The sequence below is a fragment of the Anabrus simplex genome, chromosome 1, assembly GCF_040414725.1.
Source record: "Anabrus simplex isolate iqAnaSimp1 chromosome 1, ASM4041472v1, whole genome shotgun sequence".
Lineage (NCBI taxonomy): Eukaryota > Metazoa > Arthropoda > Insecta > Orthoptera > Tettigoniidae > Anabrus > Anabrus simplex.
The window spans coordinates 86,997,043-87,015,681 of record NC_090265.1 but is presented as its reverse complement, the minus strand read 5'-3'; the positions used below and the strand labels follow the sequence as shown (position 1 = coordinate 87,015,681).

General features: G+C 42.9%; 1 protein-coding gene across 1 annotated transcript in view; it reads left to right on the top strand.

The window, feature by feature from the left end:
* Positions 1–18,639, top strand: part of LOC136857114 (hemolymph lipopolysaccharide-binding protein) — a 48,323-nt gene that overhangs the window by 11,005 nt on the left and 18,679 nt on the right. Inside the window, exon 3 of the mRNA XM_068225658.1 lies at positions 8,091–8,223. Within this exon, the coding sequence (XP_068081759.1) occupies positions 8,091–8,223 (133 nt within the window). The remainder of the gene's footprint in view (positions 1–8,090; positions 8,224–18,639) is intronic.

Below are 18,639 nucleotides of genomic sequence, written 5' to 3'. Positions count from 1 at the left end.
CTTATTATCGTGGCTCTTTGGTTGTTCTTGAGTTTCAGACGGAGTGTCATGAGTCTTTCATTAATTCCAGATGGGAACTCATCAAGATTGTGAATGAGCTCATTCTTTATTGCAAAACCTACTCCATGAATTCTTAATTCGTTTTCATCTTCTCCTTTCCAGAAAAATGTATAGCCACCGCCATGTTCCTTGAGTTGTCCTTCTGCAGAGCGCCTAGTTTCACTAAGAGCAGCGATATCAATGTTGTATTTCTTCAACTCACGACTTATTATTCCTTTACGTCGGTCTGGACGGTTATCTACATCAGTGTCCATCAGAGTACGAATATTCCAGGTAGCTATATTCATGTTGCAAATCTTTCTTTTGTTTCTACCGCGAATTGATGTACCCACTGAGCGCGGTAATCCAGTCAGGTGAGAAGTTAGACTGCCTATGTTTAGGGCACCTTTTATAGCCCCCTCCCCATTCAGGGTGAGCAGAGGGGATCCTAAATAGGACTGCTCAGTCACGGGTGTAGCACACGAGTTGCTCTACAGTCTGTCCTTGAGCAAAACGGCGATCACACACTCGCCGCTTACGTGCCGACTCATCACTAGTAGCTCCCAGATTACACTATCCTGCCCCCGTCGCAACTTGCCGATCGCCGCAACACTTTAATATTGAGCAGATGATGTTGCTTTCCAAATGACGCCTGTGCGTGAAATCTTTTTACGTGGGAATGCTGGTGCACATCAACAGTCACACGACCCTTAACAGTTTCGGAACGCTGGCCCAGTGGCATAGAATCTACGACGACTGGAGATCCAAAAACTGTTGAGGTTGTTAGACCTCATGGACATAATCAGGTGTGGTTGGAGTTGTACTTTATTCGACATTTGGAGATTAAGATGGTATCCTCCAGGAGCGTCTTTCTAGTTGCCGACTATCTCTGATTGCGCTCCTATGGCTACAAGCAGTACAGCATGCCAAATATGCCATAGTAATCACCACACTTTAGTGGATGATAGAGTGGTGATCCTCCCGCACTGATCTGCTCACTGGCCCAGTTTCCCGCTGGGGTTGGATACCCAACCTTCCACTGGGTTGCTCAGTTTAACAAGGGCTCCTCTTGTAGGTTACGTGCTTGGAGTTGGAGTAAGAGAAGCTAGAGAACTCAAACATGCCGAGTTCTTATATTATTGTTGCTAGATGGACTGCAACGACGCATCTTACTCCCATTATTGTATTATCGCAGACCACCAAGATGGCTCCCAGCAGTAGGTAAAGATCTGTTGCCTTAGAAACGCCTCAATGGAAGAGTGGAGCTATCTATTCGGTAGTATCTATGGAGACCAAGAAAATTTAGCAAGTGGGTGGTTGTTAGGGCAAGGTTAGCAACCAAAATGCACTCTTAGTAATTTATCTATGGAGCAATTGTAGCAAAATCCATCATGGAGGCACTTAGGGCAATGAAATGAAATACAATTATGCCCTCAAATCAATTAAAACAAGCTCTAGACTCTTAAGATAACACGTTCACACATCCACCGCACCAATTAAATGCTCAAATACTCCCTGATACCCACTAACACTACACAGAACGCGAGAAAAGATGTTAAGATCGCGGAGCTCCACTACACATGATCTCTTCCAGTGAGATTACATCTGCTTCAGAGCATATAGTGCGGGGAGGAGAAGATGGTGAACTCCTGTTCTGAAAATGGCGAGTGTTGAGTTAAGCTCTTTTATTAAAAAACTGGTATATGCTATTTTGCTTGAGTTCGAAATTTAGCGCAATTTAGTGGATCTTCAACTAAAATTTAGCGGAGAAAAGATTTATGGGTGGGCAACAGGCGAGAAGGGAGCTTCATATCAGATGGATAGGAGATAGATTGCAGCATTTCACTGGCCAACTCCTAAGAGGTGGCGTAGTCATGAACTGAAGACGGGGAGGGCTCTCATCTAACTTACATGCAACATGTTTCAGAGATAATGTATAAGCTTGGATTATTGATAGCATCCGGGGATTCACATAAAAAATCAGGGGCCTAGCCAGTGGGGGATTTACTGGGGGGTTACAACCCCTCCCCCCTCCCATGGAAATTTTTGCAAAAATAACATAAACAGAAACTGAGAATAAACTAATTAAACATTCAGAGACATAATTGTAAAACCAACAGATCTGTTGAACCTATTTTCTAGGAAGCCTCGGAAATTGGATTTTAGACTGTAAACTAACCATACAATTCGCTGTAAAACTGTTTATTTAGTTCGTATCACCAACAGAGATGTTTCTCCAATTACAAGTGGCTTACCCACTATAGGCCTACATTACTTATTAAAAATAACAAATGTCAGAAAGAACTTAATATCTAAACATAAAAATAAAGCAATAAAAGTAAATCAGCAAACGGAATTTATAGCATATTAATTCTTTTTCAAGTTCGAAGTGGACTTATGACCTAAAATACTTAATATCTAAATAAAATAAAAGTGGAAATACAGAAAGATAAAATAAATTAAGAATTAGTAACTGCAAAAGAAATATCTCTAGTCTTAAACTGACACCAGTTAAAACAACCGACATATAAAAAGAAAATCATGTAAAGTAAGGCATGAAATATATATGCTTGTTAAGCGATGAGTTGTGGCAATCAGTATTAGCAGCACATTAAATTTTTAGTACAAATGGACGCTAGTAATGACAATTTGCTTGCAGTTTTCGCTACATTCTGTTTATCTACATTTAAATTAAATGAATTTAAATGAAATAAAATACTAAAATGAAACGACTCGTTGGCTGATTGGTCAGAGTACTGGCCTTCGGTTCAGAGGGTCCCGGGTTCGGTTCCCGGCTGGGTCGGGGATTTTAATAACTTCTGATTAATTCTTCTGGCTCGGGGACTGGGTGTTTGTGTCCATCCCAACACTCTCCTCTTCATATTCACACAACATACTGCATTACCAACCACCACAGAAACACGCAATAGTGATTACATCCCTCCATATATAGGGTTGGCGTCAGAAAAGGCTTCCGGATGAAAAACAAGGCCAAATCCCCATGTGCAACGCAGTTCACACCCGCGACCCCACAGGTGTGGGAAAAGCGGTAGCAAAAGAAGAAGAAAATACTAAAATGAAACACGAACTAACCACGAAATAAGTATCGTATTGTTCTTGTTCTGTATTTTAATATATAAGATTTTGTAGTGTACTGCAATCTGAATATCAACATAATTCTCTTGTATCAGTGTCCTTATCATGACACTCACGCATGCGCGCACCACACACGCACCTCCATTACGTTCTATCGGAATTTTGTAACTTCCCTCTCCTTCCCATCACTACGCTGGCTACGCTCCTCTCACAAATAACGCAGATAATGGGAGTAATGCTTAGTTCAGATTTCTAGCTTCGTTTTTTTTCGCTTATTTGTGATCTTTGTTGTTGTTGCAAAAACATATATTTTTTTAAAATTCACTTTGAGTTCACAACCACACTGACACTAAAACCTGTCGCTGACCGAACTTACATCAAGCATTATTACATAGCAAATGTATCAGGTAGATGGAGATGAGTAAGACATACCCATTTAAGGGGCAGCTGGAAACCAATTCCTTTGATTTAGGATGCCTTGTCTATAATTAATAATACCCGTGTTGCAGTTGTTAGCAAAGTAATAGGTATATCCACCGAATGGGATGAAGGACGACAATTATTTAACATCGCGCCGACATAAATACGTCTTGTGGCGCTGATGGGAATTGGACAAAGCTAGGAGCGGGAAGGAACTTTTTTTTTTTTTTTGCTAGTGGCTTCACATCGCACCGACACAGATAGGTCTTATGGCGACAATGGGATGGGAAAGGCCTAGGAGTTGGAAGGAAGCGTCCGTGGCCTTAATTAAGGTACAGCCCCAGCATTTGCCTGGACTGAAAATGAGAAACCACAGAAAACCATCTTCAGAACTGCCGACAGTGGGATTCCAACCCACTATCTCCCGCATGCAAGCTCACAGCCGAGCGCCCCTAACCGCACGGCCAACTCGCCCGGTCGGGAGGGAACTGACCGTGGCCATAATTTTTGTACAGCCCCAGCATTTGCTTGGTGTGAAAAAGCACGGAGAGCCATTTTCAGGGCTGCTGACAGTGGGAAATGAACTCAGTATTGCCGGGCTGAGTGGCTCAGACGGTTGAGGAGCTAGCCTTCTGAACCCAACTTGGCAGGTTCGATCCTGGCTCAGTTCGTTGGTATTTGAAGGTGCTCAAATACCTCAGCCTCGTGCCGGTACATTTACTGGTACGCAAAAGAACACCTGCTGGACAAACTCTCGGCACCTCGGCATCTCCAAAAACACAAAACGTAGTTAGTAGGAACGTAAAGCCAATAACATTATTATTAACCCCTCATCTCCATAATTCAAGCTGACAGCTACGGGATGTAGATCAACAATAATGTTTTATATGCTACATATAATATGGGTTAAATTTCAGTAAGTTCATTTTCAGATTAACCCTCTCCAGGCCTACGATTCCAATTGGAATCACTAACTTTCATGTTTTCTGTGAATTTTCTAAGTAGGTAACTCTTTCATATTCCCTTTGGAATCTTATTCTTCTTCTTTTCTTTTCTTCTTCTTCTTAATCCGTATACCCTCCAGGGTTGGTTTTTCCCTCGGACTCAGCGAGAGATCCCACCTCTACCGCCTCAAGAGCAGTGTCCTGGAGCGTGAGACTTTGGGTCGGGGGATACAACTGGGGAGAATGACCAGTACCTCGCCCAGGCGGCCTCACCTGCTATGCTGAACAGGGGCCTTGTGGGGGAATGGGAAGATTGGAAGGGGTAGAAAAGGATGAGGGAAGGAAGCGGCCGTGTTTTTAAGTTAGGTACCATCCCGGCATTTTCCTGGAGGAGAAGTGGGAAACCATGGAAAACCACTTCCAGGATGGCTGAGATGGGAATCGAAACCCCCTCTACTCATTTGCCCTCCCGAGGCTGAGTAGACCCCGTTCCAGTCCTCGTACCACTTTTAAATTTCGTGGCAGAGCCGGGAATCGAACCTGGGCCTCCGGAGGTGGCAGCTAATCACACTAACCACTACCCCACATAGGCGGACCTCTTTGGAATCACTTCTTTATTTTTCCTTCAATTGTATGGATTGTTGCACACACAATTTATTCAAAACTATTTGAAGGCGATTTTCAAGAATTTTCTTGTTCATATTTCTCATAAATTTGGGCTGGAGAGGGTTAAGACAACACAGCTACAGGTATTATAAATAGACACTGTCGGTCGAAATACAGAAATAGTTTTCAAACACTAGAGATTTGTATTTATTATTATTGAACATAACAGGCGTTCATCCCAAATACATGTTTACAATGAAAACAACTTACAAAAAAAGGAAAAAGGAAAAAAAAACACGAGACTCCTTGGGCATGCCATGAGGTCCATCAGATACTCCGGAAACATGACACTCCCTAGGGAGGTTCACCACAGAAGTCATCCTCAGTCCCTACATGCCACGTCCATCGATCCTGCTGGATATTAAAATAAATAAAAAGTAACAAAAAGTTTAAAAGTAAACTACCAACCTACTACTACTGCTGTCCGTCCATTTCATCATCCCTGGTGAGAAGAAGACCGCCCTCCCATTAATGACACGACTGGCCCTATCCGCGGGGCCCGCGAGTAGCCTCCAACAACCCCTACCAGATGACAGCGCAGCTTTCTTACCATTCAATTTGCGGCCGACCTTGTGAGGCTGTAACCGCTCTCCTTCTGTACCTCGCCTCTCTCCTCCTCGTTCAGTGTATATCTCTCTTTCACTTATATGGGGTAGGCCTGTCCTACCCCATCCTCTTACGGGTATGTCCTGCTCTCCCTTACCAACTTCTCCTTACTCTCTCTTACTGTACATAAATCGTGAGAAAACTGCACATGTCCAAATATAAAAATCAAACACTAGAGATAGTTGGTTTCTTCGAGCTTCAAATCTTATTCAAAAATTGAAAACATTTTCATAAGTATCCGAGTGAGCATCCCTCTACTACGCCGCAGCTCTCCAAGTACCTCAGCGTGATCCTCGACAGTACTTTGTCCTTCAAGCAACACTATCTTAATACGAACGGTAACTTTTGTGTCGGAAACACCATCCTACGCAAACTGAGGAGCTACACCTACGGAGATGAACCAGCATCTTTACGGACACCAGTTCTGGGCTCGAGCATGGCAAGGGAATGTGTAGCACCAATGTAGTATATTTCACCGCATTCAAAACACGCGAAAACAATTTAGGAACTATCGCACGGTGAGAGAGTGGTCCCGGTCTAGGAAAACAAGAATAACTGCCGAGAGAACTCGGTACCTGCCCTGGTAATCTTCAGGTCTTCAGGTTGAGCAGCAGTCAGTTGGTAGGGCAAAGCCCATCAAGGCTGTAGTGCCATGAGATTTGGTTTGGTTTGTTTGGAAAAAGTTAACTAGTGTTATTACTGAACAAGTCTCTCTATTAACTACATACTCTGCTCTTGTTGGCCATGAAATTTCAAATTGTTCAACAACGAGATATCTTCCCGTGTCTGTTTTAATAAAAAAATGTTATTTATTCAGGGCGACGACCTAGAAAGATCTTTTGCCCCTACTTTTCACCATATGTTATGAACCTTTTTTTTTTGCTATGGGCTTTACGTCGCACCGACACACATAGGTCTTATGGCGACGATGGGATAGGAAAGGCCTAGGAGTTGGAAGGAAGCAGCCGTGGCCTTAATTAAGGTACAGCCCCAGCATTTGCCTGGTGTGAAAATGGGAAACCACGGAAAACCATTTTCAGGGCTGCCGATAGTGGGATTCGAACCTACTATCTCCCGGATGCAAGCTCACAGCCGCGCGCCTCTACACGCACGGCCAACTCGCCCGGTATGTTATGAACCTGTGTGTATTTGGAAATTGCGGAAGTGTAAAGTGTTGAATGTGAGGAAAGGAACATTAAGGACCACACAAACATTCAGTCCCCAGGCCAGGGATATTAATCATTGACAATTAAAAAACCCCTGACCCGGCCGGGAATCGAACCCGTGGCCGCCGGATAACAGGTGGACGCGTTGCCTCCTACACCGAGGGGCTAGACTTCCCGTGTCTTACTCTTGTTTTCTTTCCGTTATCGTATTCAACGATAAATGCACGGCACAATAATTTACCTCACCTCGATCAGACAGTCACTACTGATCTGCATTTAGGGCAGCCATCCAGGTGGCCGATTCCCTATCTGTTGTATTACTTATCTATTCTTAAATGATTTCAAAGAAATTGGAAATTCATTGCACATCATCCTAGGTAAGTTATTCCAGTCTCTAACTCCCCTTCCCATAAACGAATATTTGCCTCAATTTGTCCTCTTGAATTCCAACTTTATCTTCATATTGTAATCTTTCGTACTTTTGAAGACACCACTCAAACTTATTCGTCTACTGATGTGATTCCACGCCATCTCTCCACTGACAGGTCGGGACATACCACTTAGTCGAGCAGTTCGTCTCATTTCTCCCAAGTCTTCCCAGCTCAAACTTTGCAACTTTCTGTAACGCTACTCTGTTGTCGGAAATCACCCAGAACAAATCGAGCTGCTTTTCTTCGGATTTTTCCAGTTCTTGAGTCAAGTAATCCTGGTGAGGGTTCAATACACTGGAACAATGCTCTATTTGGGGTCTTACCAAGGACTAATATGCCGTCTCCTTTACATCCTTGCTACAACCCCTGAAGATCCGTTATTGGACATTATAAATTTTCCGGTTAACTCATTCAGTCGGTGGATGTACTATTTACCAAGTAATGAACCCAACTTAACACACTGGGGCAAAACGCTGGCAACCAGGAATGAGTTAACTGGAAACTTTATAATGTCCAATAATGGACCATTTATATTGGTATTATAAATTTACTCATTCGGGACAAATATTTCAGGTTCCCTATGGGAATAAACATCTATATCACCCCTGTAGGTGTAATAAAAGTGTCCCAACGAGACTCTATTTTAGTCATAGAAATGTAGTGGTTTCTTCTTGCGTACAAGATATGATCAATTATCAAACAATTAATCTATTAATTAACAGGTTGACACCGCGGCTACTGACACGGTAGGATTTCCACAACTCAGAAAGAAGAGGCACGTGACTCTGGACCTAGGCTACGAAGTCTTTGCCTGTGGGAGTAATGAAACGGTAATCCTGAGTGCTAAGACCGTGGGTAAGTAAACATAGGTAACAAATATTTTATTAATTATTGTTAATTATAGTTCAATATTTATTCATTTTACTTGTCCGGCTCCTTGGCTAACTGGCGAGCGTCAAGGAATTCGGTTCAGAGAGTCCCAAGTTTGATTCCCTATACACTCGTCTTCATATACATTACCACAATGCTGCACGTTGCGAACCACCACAGAAGTCGGACGATTTTGGACAATGTTCGCATTCACGTCTTTGATAAGCCACCATCAGGAATCGTAGATCCAAGGTGTTTATGACGTTTTTATTTGAGTTGTTGGTAGATACTGCGTTCTTCTTCATGAGAGTTTCTGATGATTTTCTTCCCCGTGGGGTGTTATGAAGGTATTCCAACGAGAACGTGTTTTAGCAGTAGAAAAGCATATAATGTAGTAGCTTCTTCTTGCTTACACATCGTTTGCATCATCGTTACAATGTCGTCATAGATTATTCATCATACTGGCTAAATTCTTCTAAGAATAACGCGTGTAACTTCATGAGAGGAATGCAAAAAAAAAAAAAAAATGACGAGGGTGGAAAAGAATACGGGCGAATAAACAATAAAGTAGATAGAAAGTGGAGGCCAGCTAGGGAAGAATAGCTGAAATAGCTGTAAGGGAAGTGCAACCAAGTTGAAAGTAATATGGATGTAGGGAAGGTAGACGCTGCATATAGGAAAACAAAGGAAAACGTTGGAGAAAGGAAAACCAGGTGCGTGAATATTGAAAGCTAACTTGGAAAAACCACTTCTAGGGAAAGAAGACGAGACAGAAAGATATTCAAGAATTGTATCAAGGGAAAAAGTATGTCATAACGGTCTGGAACAAGAAGAGGCAGTTGATTATGATGTAAAGGGAGAATCAATTTTGAGGTCAGAATTAGACAGAACATTAAGAGTCCTAAATAAGAACAAGGAACCTGTAATTTATGATACATTCTCGGATTTACTGACTCCTTTAGGAGAAACTGGCAAGGGTGGACTATTCGGTTTAGTGTTTAAGATGTATGAAGCAGGGGAAGTGCCATTCAATATGAAAAATAATGTTGTTATAAAATTCCTATTCCTTATGAAGCAGCTGCTGACATGTGTGAAAACTACCACACTATTAGTTTAGTATCTCACGCTTCAAAATTTTAGCAAGTATTATTTATACTGTAGAAGAATGGAGAGATAAGTTGAAACTGAGTTGATAGAAGATCAGTTTGCCTTCAAAGGAAATGTACGAACACGTAAGGAAATCTTGTACTTAACGTCCGATCTTAGCGATTCGAATTAAGAAGGACAAGCCTACGTACGCGGTATTCGTAGATCTAAAAAAGGCATTCGATAACTTTGAATGGACGAAGGTTTATGAGATTCTTAAGGTGATTAGGATCAGATACGGAGAAAGAAGTATTTTCCACAATCTCGAATAATAATCTGAGGTACAGCGAACATCACAGCAGTACTTAACCAAAAAACTCGAACATGGTCAGGTACGATTCATAAGGTAAATTAGTTACAGGGATGGGAGCACGTCGCTTTCATCTGAACGCTATGAGGTGTTCAGTGGAGCAATGGACAAGTACACATTGTGAGCACATCGAAAATGTGTAAATGTCAGGATGGTATTCTGAAGCATAAGTGGTGAAATGGACTGCCCGTACAGTATGTCCTGAAATTGACACCATTTAACGTTCAGGCTGTAGCACGAGGAAGAAATACACGCTTTATCTTCCGAAGTGAAGGACGGAGGCATTTCCCAATTCTTGGATTCTTCGGGCTCTGTGTACAAACAACCACTTTTGGGTGAAAGCACGGATTCATTACGCACCTCGCCGAATACAGTTCGGAATTTTCTTCCGGGATCTAAAATAGGACTAATGCTGCTCAAAAATGTAAAAATTGCATGTAAATAGAACAGTATATACAAATGAACATTGGACTTAGGATTAAGTCAGAGTTGTACGTATTTTTTGTTTAATAATAATAATGTAATTGTTTTTACGTCCCACTACTTTTGACGATTATCTGAGAATCCGAGGTGCCGGAAGTTTGTCCCACAAGAGTTATTTCCGTGCCAGTAAATCTACCGACACGAGGCTCACGTATTAGAGCAACTTCCATAACCACCGGGCTGAGCCAGGATCGAACCTGCCAAGTTGGGGTCAGAAGACCCGCTCCTTAACCGTCTGAGCAACTCAGCCCGGCTATTTTTGGTCTGCATTATTGTACATGTCCGCCTTTGTGGTGTAGTGGTTAGCGTGATTAGCTGCCACCTCTGGAGGCGTGGGTTCGATTCCTGGCTCTATGACGAAATTTGAAATGTGGTATGAGGGCTGGAACGGGGTCCACTCAGCCTCGGAAGGTCAACTGTGTAAAGGTGGATTCGTTTCCCACCTCAGCCATCTTCGAAGTGGTTTTCCGTGGTTTTCAACTTCTTCTCCAGGCAAATGCCGGCATTGTGCCTAATTTAAGGCCACGGTCGCTTCCTTCCTTCTTCCTTGCCTGTCCGTTCCAATATTCCCATTCATCCACATGGCCCCTGTTCAGCATAGCAGGTAATGCACCCATGGGCGGGGTACTGGTCCTCCTCCCCAGTTTTCACCCGATCCATAGTCTCACGCTCCAGGACACTGCCCTTGAGGCGATAGAGGTGGGATCCCTCGCTGAGTCCGAGGGGAAAACCGACCCTGGAAGGTAAACAGGAAAGAAAGAAAGATAGAAAGAATAAAGAAAGAAATATTATTGTATATTTTGTCTTGTTCAACGGTTAAGTTAAATGCATATTTTTTTGGTTTCATTCCATGTTCTGTCTCTCTTTAGCGGTTAGCTTAGATGTATGTTGAATTTGTTTCTTATGTTCTGGCTATGATTATCTGTTTAGTTAGATTAAGTTGTTTCTACCTGTAACCTGATTTCATTTTGCACCTTATTATACCACCTGCAATAGGGATTCTTCCCGTTGGTGGTAAATACGTTCTTTGGTTATCGGTCAACAGTATGCGTACAAAAATCAGTCTGCAGTGATATGGATTAGGGGCTATGAAAATGAAGCACCAATCCAGAAAGGACTGAGACAAGTTTGCAGTTTTCCCCTTTCCTTTTCAGTGTTCATAAAATGTGGTACTGTAATGAAAATCAAAACGAAATTTGGAAAAGGAATCACAATCAAATAAGAGTAACTTTAAACTCGGAGATTTGTCGATGATATTGTTATTTTATCTGAGTTTACAGAAGATCGGAGAAATTGCTGAATGATATGAACACAATCTTGGATAGTGAATATGAATATCCACAGCCAGTTTCCAGTGATTCGACCGGGTCAAGAATGTGATGAATGAAGCCCCATCTAGCGGCGAGGATAGGAATTGTGCCGGCTGCCGAAGCCTGTCCCACTCCTCCGGGGCAATGATTAATGACTGGCAGATGGTATGAAATGATATTGGAAAGTGTTGCTGTTGCTGGAATGGAAAACGACAGGAAAAACCGAGCTACCCGGAGGTAAATCTGTCCCTCCTCCGCTTTGTCCAGCATAAATCTCACATGGAGTGACCGGGATTTGAACCACGGAAACCAGTGGTCAGAGGCCGGCACGCTACCGCGTGAGCAACGAAGGCTAATTTTGGAAAGTCATCATCATCATCATCTGTTTACCCTCCAGGTTCGGCTTTTCCCTCTGACTCAGCGAGGGATCCCACCTCTACCGCCTCAAGGGCAGTGTCCTGGAGCTTCAGACTCTTGGTCGGGATACAACTGGGGAGAATGACCAGTACCTCGCCCAGGCGGCCTCACCTGCTATGCTGAAAAGGGGCCTTGTGGAGGGATGGGAAGATTGGAAGGAATAGGGAAGGAAGAGGGAAGGAAGCGGCCGTGGCCTTAAGTTAGGTACCATCCCGGCATTCGCCTGGAGGAGAAGTGGGAAACCACGGAAAACCACTTCCAGGGTGGCTGAGGTAGGAATCGAACCCACCTCTACTCAGTTGACCTCCCGAGGCTGAGTGGACCCCGTTCCAGCCCTCGTACCACTTTTCAAATTTCGTGGCAGAGCCGAGAATCGAACCCGGACCTCCAGGGGTGGCAGCTAATCACACTAAACACTACACCACAGAGGCGTACATCTTGGAAAGTAAAAGATAAAAATAAACAAATCCAAAACAAATGTAAGTGAATGCTGTCGAATGAAGTCAGATGCAGGAAATATTAGGTTAGGAAGCGAAATCTTAAAGGAAGTGGACGAATATTGTTAGTTGGGCGGTAAAATAACTAACAAGGGCAGAAGTAAGGATGACATAAAATGCAGAGTAGCACAAACAAGGAAGGCATTTCTTATGAAAAAGAAACACTTGTTCTTCTGGAACATGGAATTGTATTTAAGTGACACAGGGAAAGAGAGAATATTTTTAGTGTTGTGTTACAGAAGAGTGCTGAAGGTTAGATAGGTCGATTGAAATACGAATGAAGATATTCTGAATCGAATTGGTATGTTGGAAGAATTTGACCAGAGGAAAAGGTAGAAATCATAGGCCACATCTTAACAAACCCAGGACTTGCTCTGTCAGTTCTTTAGGGAAGAGTAGGTGATAAGAATGGTAGAGGTACACCAAAACATGAATAAGAGAAGCAGATTAAAGTAGGTGCAGTAGTTACATAGAAATGAGAAAGCTAACATGATGATACGGAGGATTGAAGATCTGCATCAAGCCACTCAATGGATACAACAAAAACTATTCCGTCTTAAGACAATATTGTTGAAGACGAATAAAGATAGGGGCCTATGTTTTAGATGTTAGACCCCTTAAAAAACAAGCATTATCGTAGTGAATAAATTCTAAATGCACTTTGTCACTGTTCCTTTTCATGCTCGCCATGGACGTTATCATGAAGAAGACAAGGTATGGTGATGATACGGACATTCGATGGAACGAGATATCTCCCCTTCCTGTCTTAGAATTTGCAGACAATATTGATTTCCTCACTAAAACAACAGCAAATCTACAGAGGATAACCACCGAGCTAAACAAGATGGCCAGTTGCATAGGGCTACGAATAAATGCACACAAAAGAGGCATATACATAACTGACGGAATTACAGCGCACCAACGTGTACCGTGCACCGTACATGGGCAGTCGTATCTGTAACGATGATGACCTAGTTGCTAATACAACCTGTGAAAATAAAATTCAGTGAATGAAGTCAGAACGGTCGATCCGGCAACACTGGCGACATACAACGCTGCTCCTGCGTAGTGTACCTGTCCAAGGCTTCAGTACGTAAACAAGTTGTCGTGTTTCATAAGTATGATATTAGAATGGAGCACCTCCTATGAGCTCCGAACTCAGCCCGGTTATCGAAGCCTCATATTCCCCTACAAGAATAATTTGCTAGCTGAGTCGGCATCGCATTTTCGGGTTTCACTGGAGAGTTCGATGGGGCTATAACATTTCTAATAATCTCTATAGTAGGGGAATATTAATTATGAGAGGAATACTAGTTCATTACCAATGAGAAGAGACACAATATCTAGTATAACAAATTTACTATACTAGTGAAACACGTCTTATTAACATGAATACCAAACCAAACCAAACCCCATGGCACTACAGCCCTTGAAGGGCCATGGCCTACCAAGCGACCGCTGCTCAGCTCGAAGGCCTGCAGATTACGAGGTGTCGTGGGGTCAGCACGACGAATCCTCTCGGCCGTTATTCTTGGTTTTCTAGACCGGGGCCGCTATCTCACCGTCAGATAGCTCCTCAATTCTAATCACGTAGGCTGAGTGGACCTCGAACCAGCCCTCAGGTCCAGGTAAAAATCCCTGACCTGGCCGGGAATCGAACCCGGGGCCTCCGGGTGAGAGGCAGGCACGCTACCCCTACACCACGGGGCCGGCTTATTAACATGAATATGCCATACAAAACCCTTTACATATGATATTGAAGGTGATCTTGACGTTTAAAATGTTCGGTAGTCTTTCTCTACACTTCGTTATGCGCTCCATTATTCAAACTTAAGAGGCATTCCCTCTTGAACTATTTACACTATCTCAGACTTAGAGAGGCGCTTCCTCTCTAATTATTTCACTTTACACACATATTTAATCAGTATGGACATACCCTGCTATAATCCTGTTTACCGGCTGAGAATTAATATATTCAAATTATATGAAGCTACGATATAAGTCTGTTAAAATCGGATGAACTGAAATAAGCATATATTTCAACTATGTACACTCCCAATCCTTTGAAAGTCGTATCTCAACACTTCCCAAGTTAATCATTGCCGGATAGGCAATATAATTAACACGCTCATTTTATTATGATTTTTATCAATACACATAACAGGGCATTATTTACACAACGTTGCTACCTAGGGACAAGCATTACGCGACTTCAATACCAAACATCATAAACAGATTATCATAGCACTTCCTGTAAGGGCAAATACACTCCACACATACACGATAAGGCACAGATGGCACAACCCACCCGCTGTTGGTAACAGTAAGCTTTCACTGTCTCCTGGAATGAACCCGTCTTCTGAGACGGGGTATAATCTAACTTGGAACTCCCTACACGCTGTAAATAATTAAGAAATAAATTGGAGGGATCCTTCATATTAATGCATATTGGAATCTACGCGACGTTGGGAATATTTAGATTGACGCATGTAATCGCTGTTTCGAGAGGAATGAACCAGCTATTTGTATTATGTTCCCTTTCAGTGGAGAAAACACTTTCCTTCTCCCCTATAGACCGGCTCATAAATTACCCAAATGCGAGCCGTCCGTGTCCCACTTCCAAAGAGCGGGCCACTGGCCCTTCGCACACAATTACTCCACGGCAATAATCACATTTTCTTTCACTTCTGGCCACAATGGCATCACATTAAATATCGGCTCTATGTCCGGCCGTAATCAACATATTCATAGCGCGGTATCCGCTTCGCGCATAGTAATAACAAATTCCAAGGGAACTTCACATTCTTACTTCACTATATCCATTAAGGCTACAACCTGCCTAGCCACCCTGCTCTTCCTCTCGAGACCTCGAATACAATGCTACTTATTGATGAACTCCTGCCACACGGGTCCAAATTACCTCTTGCACTCGCGAGCTAAACAATTTAACAATATATCCCCAATCTCATGTCTTCATCCGTCGTTTCAGCAGCCTTAATTACTAGTCAGGAGGACTCCCTAAGAGCTTGTGAAGTACAAAAAAAATCAATTTTTGAGAGATCTTTGATGACTCATATTTGCTATAGGAAGATGATAACTGGAGTCAGTTTTACAGAATATTAAGCCCTCTTTACTTGACAGCACTTCACACTTACTTAATCTAAGGTCCTTAGAACTACGTCATGCATTATCGAACCCTTATAAAAAATGGAAGTAAAATATGGTCGTCCCAAAACCATGATGAAAGTATTCCATAAAAGACCCAAAATAAAAATGAAATTATTATTATTATCCCTCTGAAATGGCATATTAGCGATTTACGTTACGTCTAAATGCAAATTTACTCTATATTTACAATGGGTAACGATCTTCAAAGATATAAATACTTGGAAATGTACTTAGCCTTCAGGACACCACGTTCACAGCATTACAGGAGGGCACGCCATGAATTTGCTCGGAATCCATAACGTCTTCAGCGATATGAAGTTCTTTGGTGACCAACTGGCAAGTCACGAACATGATGGCTTTATTTCGTACGACGTTCCAGACGTTCTCTGCTACACCAGGTGAAACTTCGGCAGACAGCTAGATGTCTCGTTCTCTCTGCTACACAGACAAAATTCTGGCATACAGTTGGATGTCCCGTTCACTCCGACGTTCTTGTACACTCCTTATGTAAATGAGGGAAAATTATCTCACGTGAATGCGTTAATTTGTTACACATCACCATTTAAATACATGGTTGTATCTGCTCAATGGCACAAGCATTCCAACCCAATGTCGGTAAAGTCTCTGAAGCCCGACACTGTTCCCTTCTCACCTACTTATCATTTTTATAGACAGCAGACAGCTATTCTAGGCCCTGAGTATCCACTGGTTCACCTAAAAATGTCACTGATTAGGCCACTACTGGGTTAAAACTCTCGTGTCACATGACAGTACTTCAGGCATACTCTATTTCACTTAGTGATGCGTAAGTCAAGCTCTCTACTGCGTTAGGGATTTATACAACGTGACACTGCCCTTAATTATGCCGACAATGAGCCGTTCACTCACTTTCTTTATATTTCTCATTTATATCGAGTACACACACTCCACGCACTTAGATACGTGCCTATTTATGTTAATTGAGCCGTCTCAGTTTAGGCATATATGAGGTTCGATGCACGACCTCTTCTACACACGGACAGCGGTCAGTGCGGTTTCGTACCGTTCCTACTATATTAATTAGCGGCACACTGTACGCGCAAACATCTTACTCAGACTGTGATTATTTCCACATATATTCACAAACTTTAATAAATCACTGCATTACACTGCTCAAATTACAGGATGATTTCTTCATAAACGACTAACACACAAATCACGACGAACTACTAACGAACTGGCGTTGCACTGAAAATGAACTGGTAGTGTCTGCTCTTCAGCTCCTTCCTATATAGGTGAGATGCCCTGGTACTAGCAGTGGGGGAAAAACACAACCCCTTCTCAAAAGGTGCTCCGGTAATACGCAACGTAGAGTGACGAACAGAATATCAAATTATAGCTCCTGAGTTCCCACTTTCACTGAATAAATATTATTAAAATAGCTTCGTAGACTCTCAAGCAATCTTAAAAGCGTCCTTTTGTCTCTGTCGGTGAATGATGACGAGCACTAGGGGAATCCTTCATTTCACTGCCACGGTCGGGACTCAACAAGTGTTAGCCATTAAGTCGCACCCCTGTTACGGCGTAGCTACCATTCTTTCAGTAAAGTAGAGCACTTCTCAGTCTCATAATTATGCGTAAAATTCCCGGATTCGAATGAATGTTTGTACTTGATTATCCATTGAGTATCTTACGATTTATAAAAATTAACAGGGAAAACAATTGAACTCGATACGTTGGCAGTGCTGAATGAATGAGGGAAATAGGGTATAATGTTTGTTCTCACGTTGGATATCCTCCATTAGCTCTGCCGGTGACCCAGATTCTCTGTCACGTGATAACGCGTTTCTTTTCATCTCGCTCGCGGTTGGAGTGAGAAAACTTCTAGTACAAGCGCTCTTGCACCGCCTTGCTGCTAATTACCAGCAACTAGAGTTGGGTTGCGCGACTCTGGATACTGCAAATCGTGTCCCGGAGTGGGTGGAAAATTTTTTTTTGCTAGGGGCTTTACGTCGCACTGACACAGATAGGTCTTATGGCGACGATGGGATAGGAAAGGCCTAGGAGTTGGAAGGAAGCGGCCGTGGCCTTAATTAAGGTACAGCCCCAGCATTTGCCTGGCGTGAAAATTGGAAACCACGGAAAACCATTTTCAGGGCTGCCGATAGTGGGATTCGAACCTACTATCTCCCGGATGCAAGCTCACAGCCGCGCGCCTCTACGCGCACGGCCAACTCACCCGGTGGAAAAATTCTAACTTGGGCAGTTTTTATCGTAGAATGACGCGGAAAACGGCATATTTCATCTCCTGGGTATCATGACATACTATAGGTGACGTTGTGAACGGTCACAGTAGCAGCAGATTTTGACCAACTGCTCTCAACGTTGTTCAGTTGAGCATTATCTGTGTGCCGTGTAAGACCTGTCTGACACAGTGCGTGTTTAGTGTGTTGGTTCTGAAAGGCGAACAGGAACATGAACTACCAAAAGATCAATGTACAGTTTTGTTTTAAGCTTGGCAAGACACCGAAGGAAACGCATGCGATGCTGGTATGTGTTTATGAAGATCAGGCACTGTTCTTGAAGTGTGTGTACGAGTGGTTCGTCCGTTTTCGAGGAGGCCTGGAAAATGTTTCTGACAACCTCCGTAGCGGAAGAACTGGCGAGCGCCGTCAGTGACGAAAACATTGAGAAGGTGAGGACAGTCATCGCGAACGATCAGCGATTAACTGTGCGCATGTTAGCGATGAACTGCAGATTAACTGTGAATCCGTGCGACAAATCGTTACCCAGAAGTTAGGGAAGAGGAAATGTGTTCTCGTCTTGTGCCACATCACTTGACGGACGATCAGAAGCAGGCACGTTTAGAGGCTTCACAGGATTTTGTCGAAACTGCGAATGTGACACCAAATTTCTTGAACTGTATTGTCACTGAGGATAAAACGTGGTGTCTCAGGTATGACCCTGAAACGAAACGGCAAAGCATGGGATGACGTTCTTCGGGATCTCCTCGTCGGAAAAAGGTCAGAGCCGAAAAGTCACGCATCAAAACGATGCTCATCACCTTTTTCGATAGTCAAGGCATTATCCA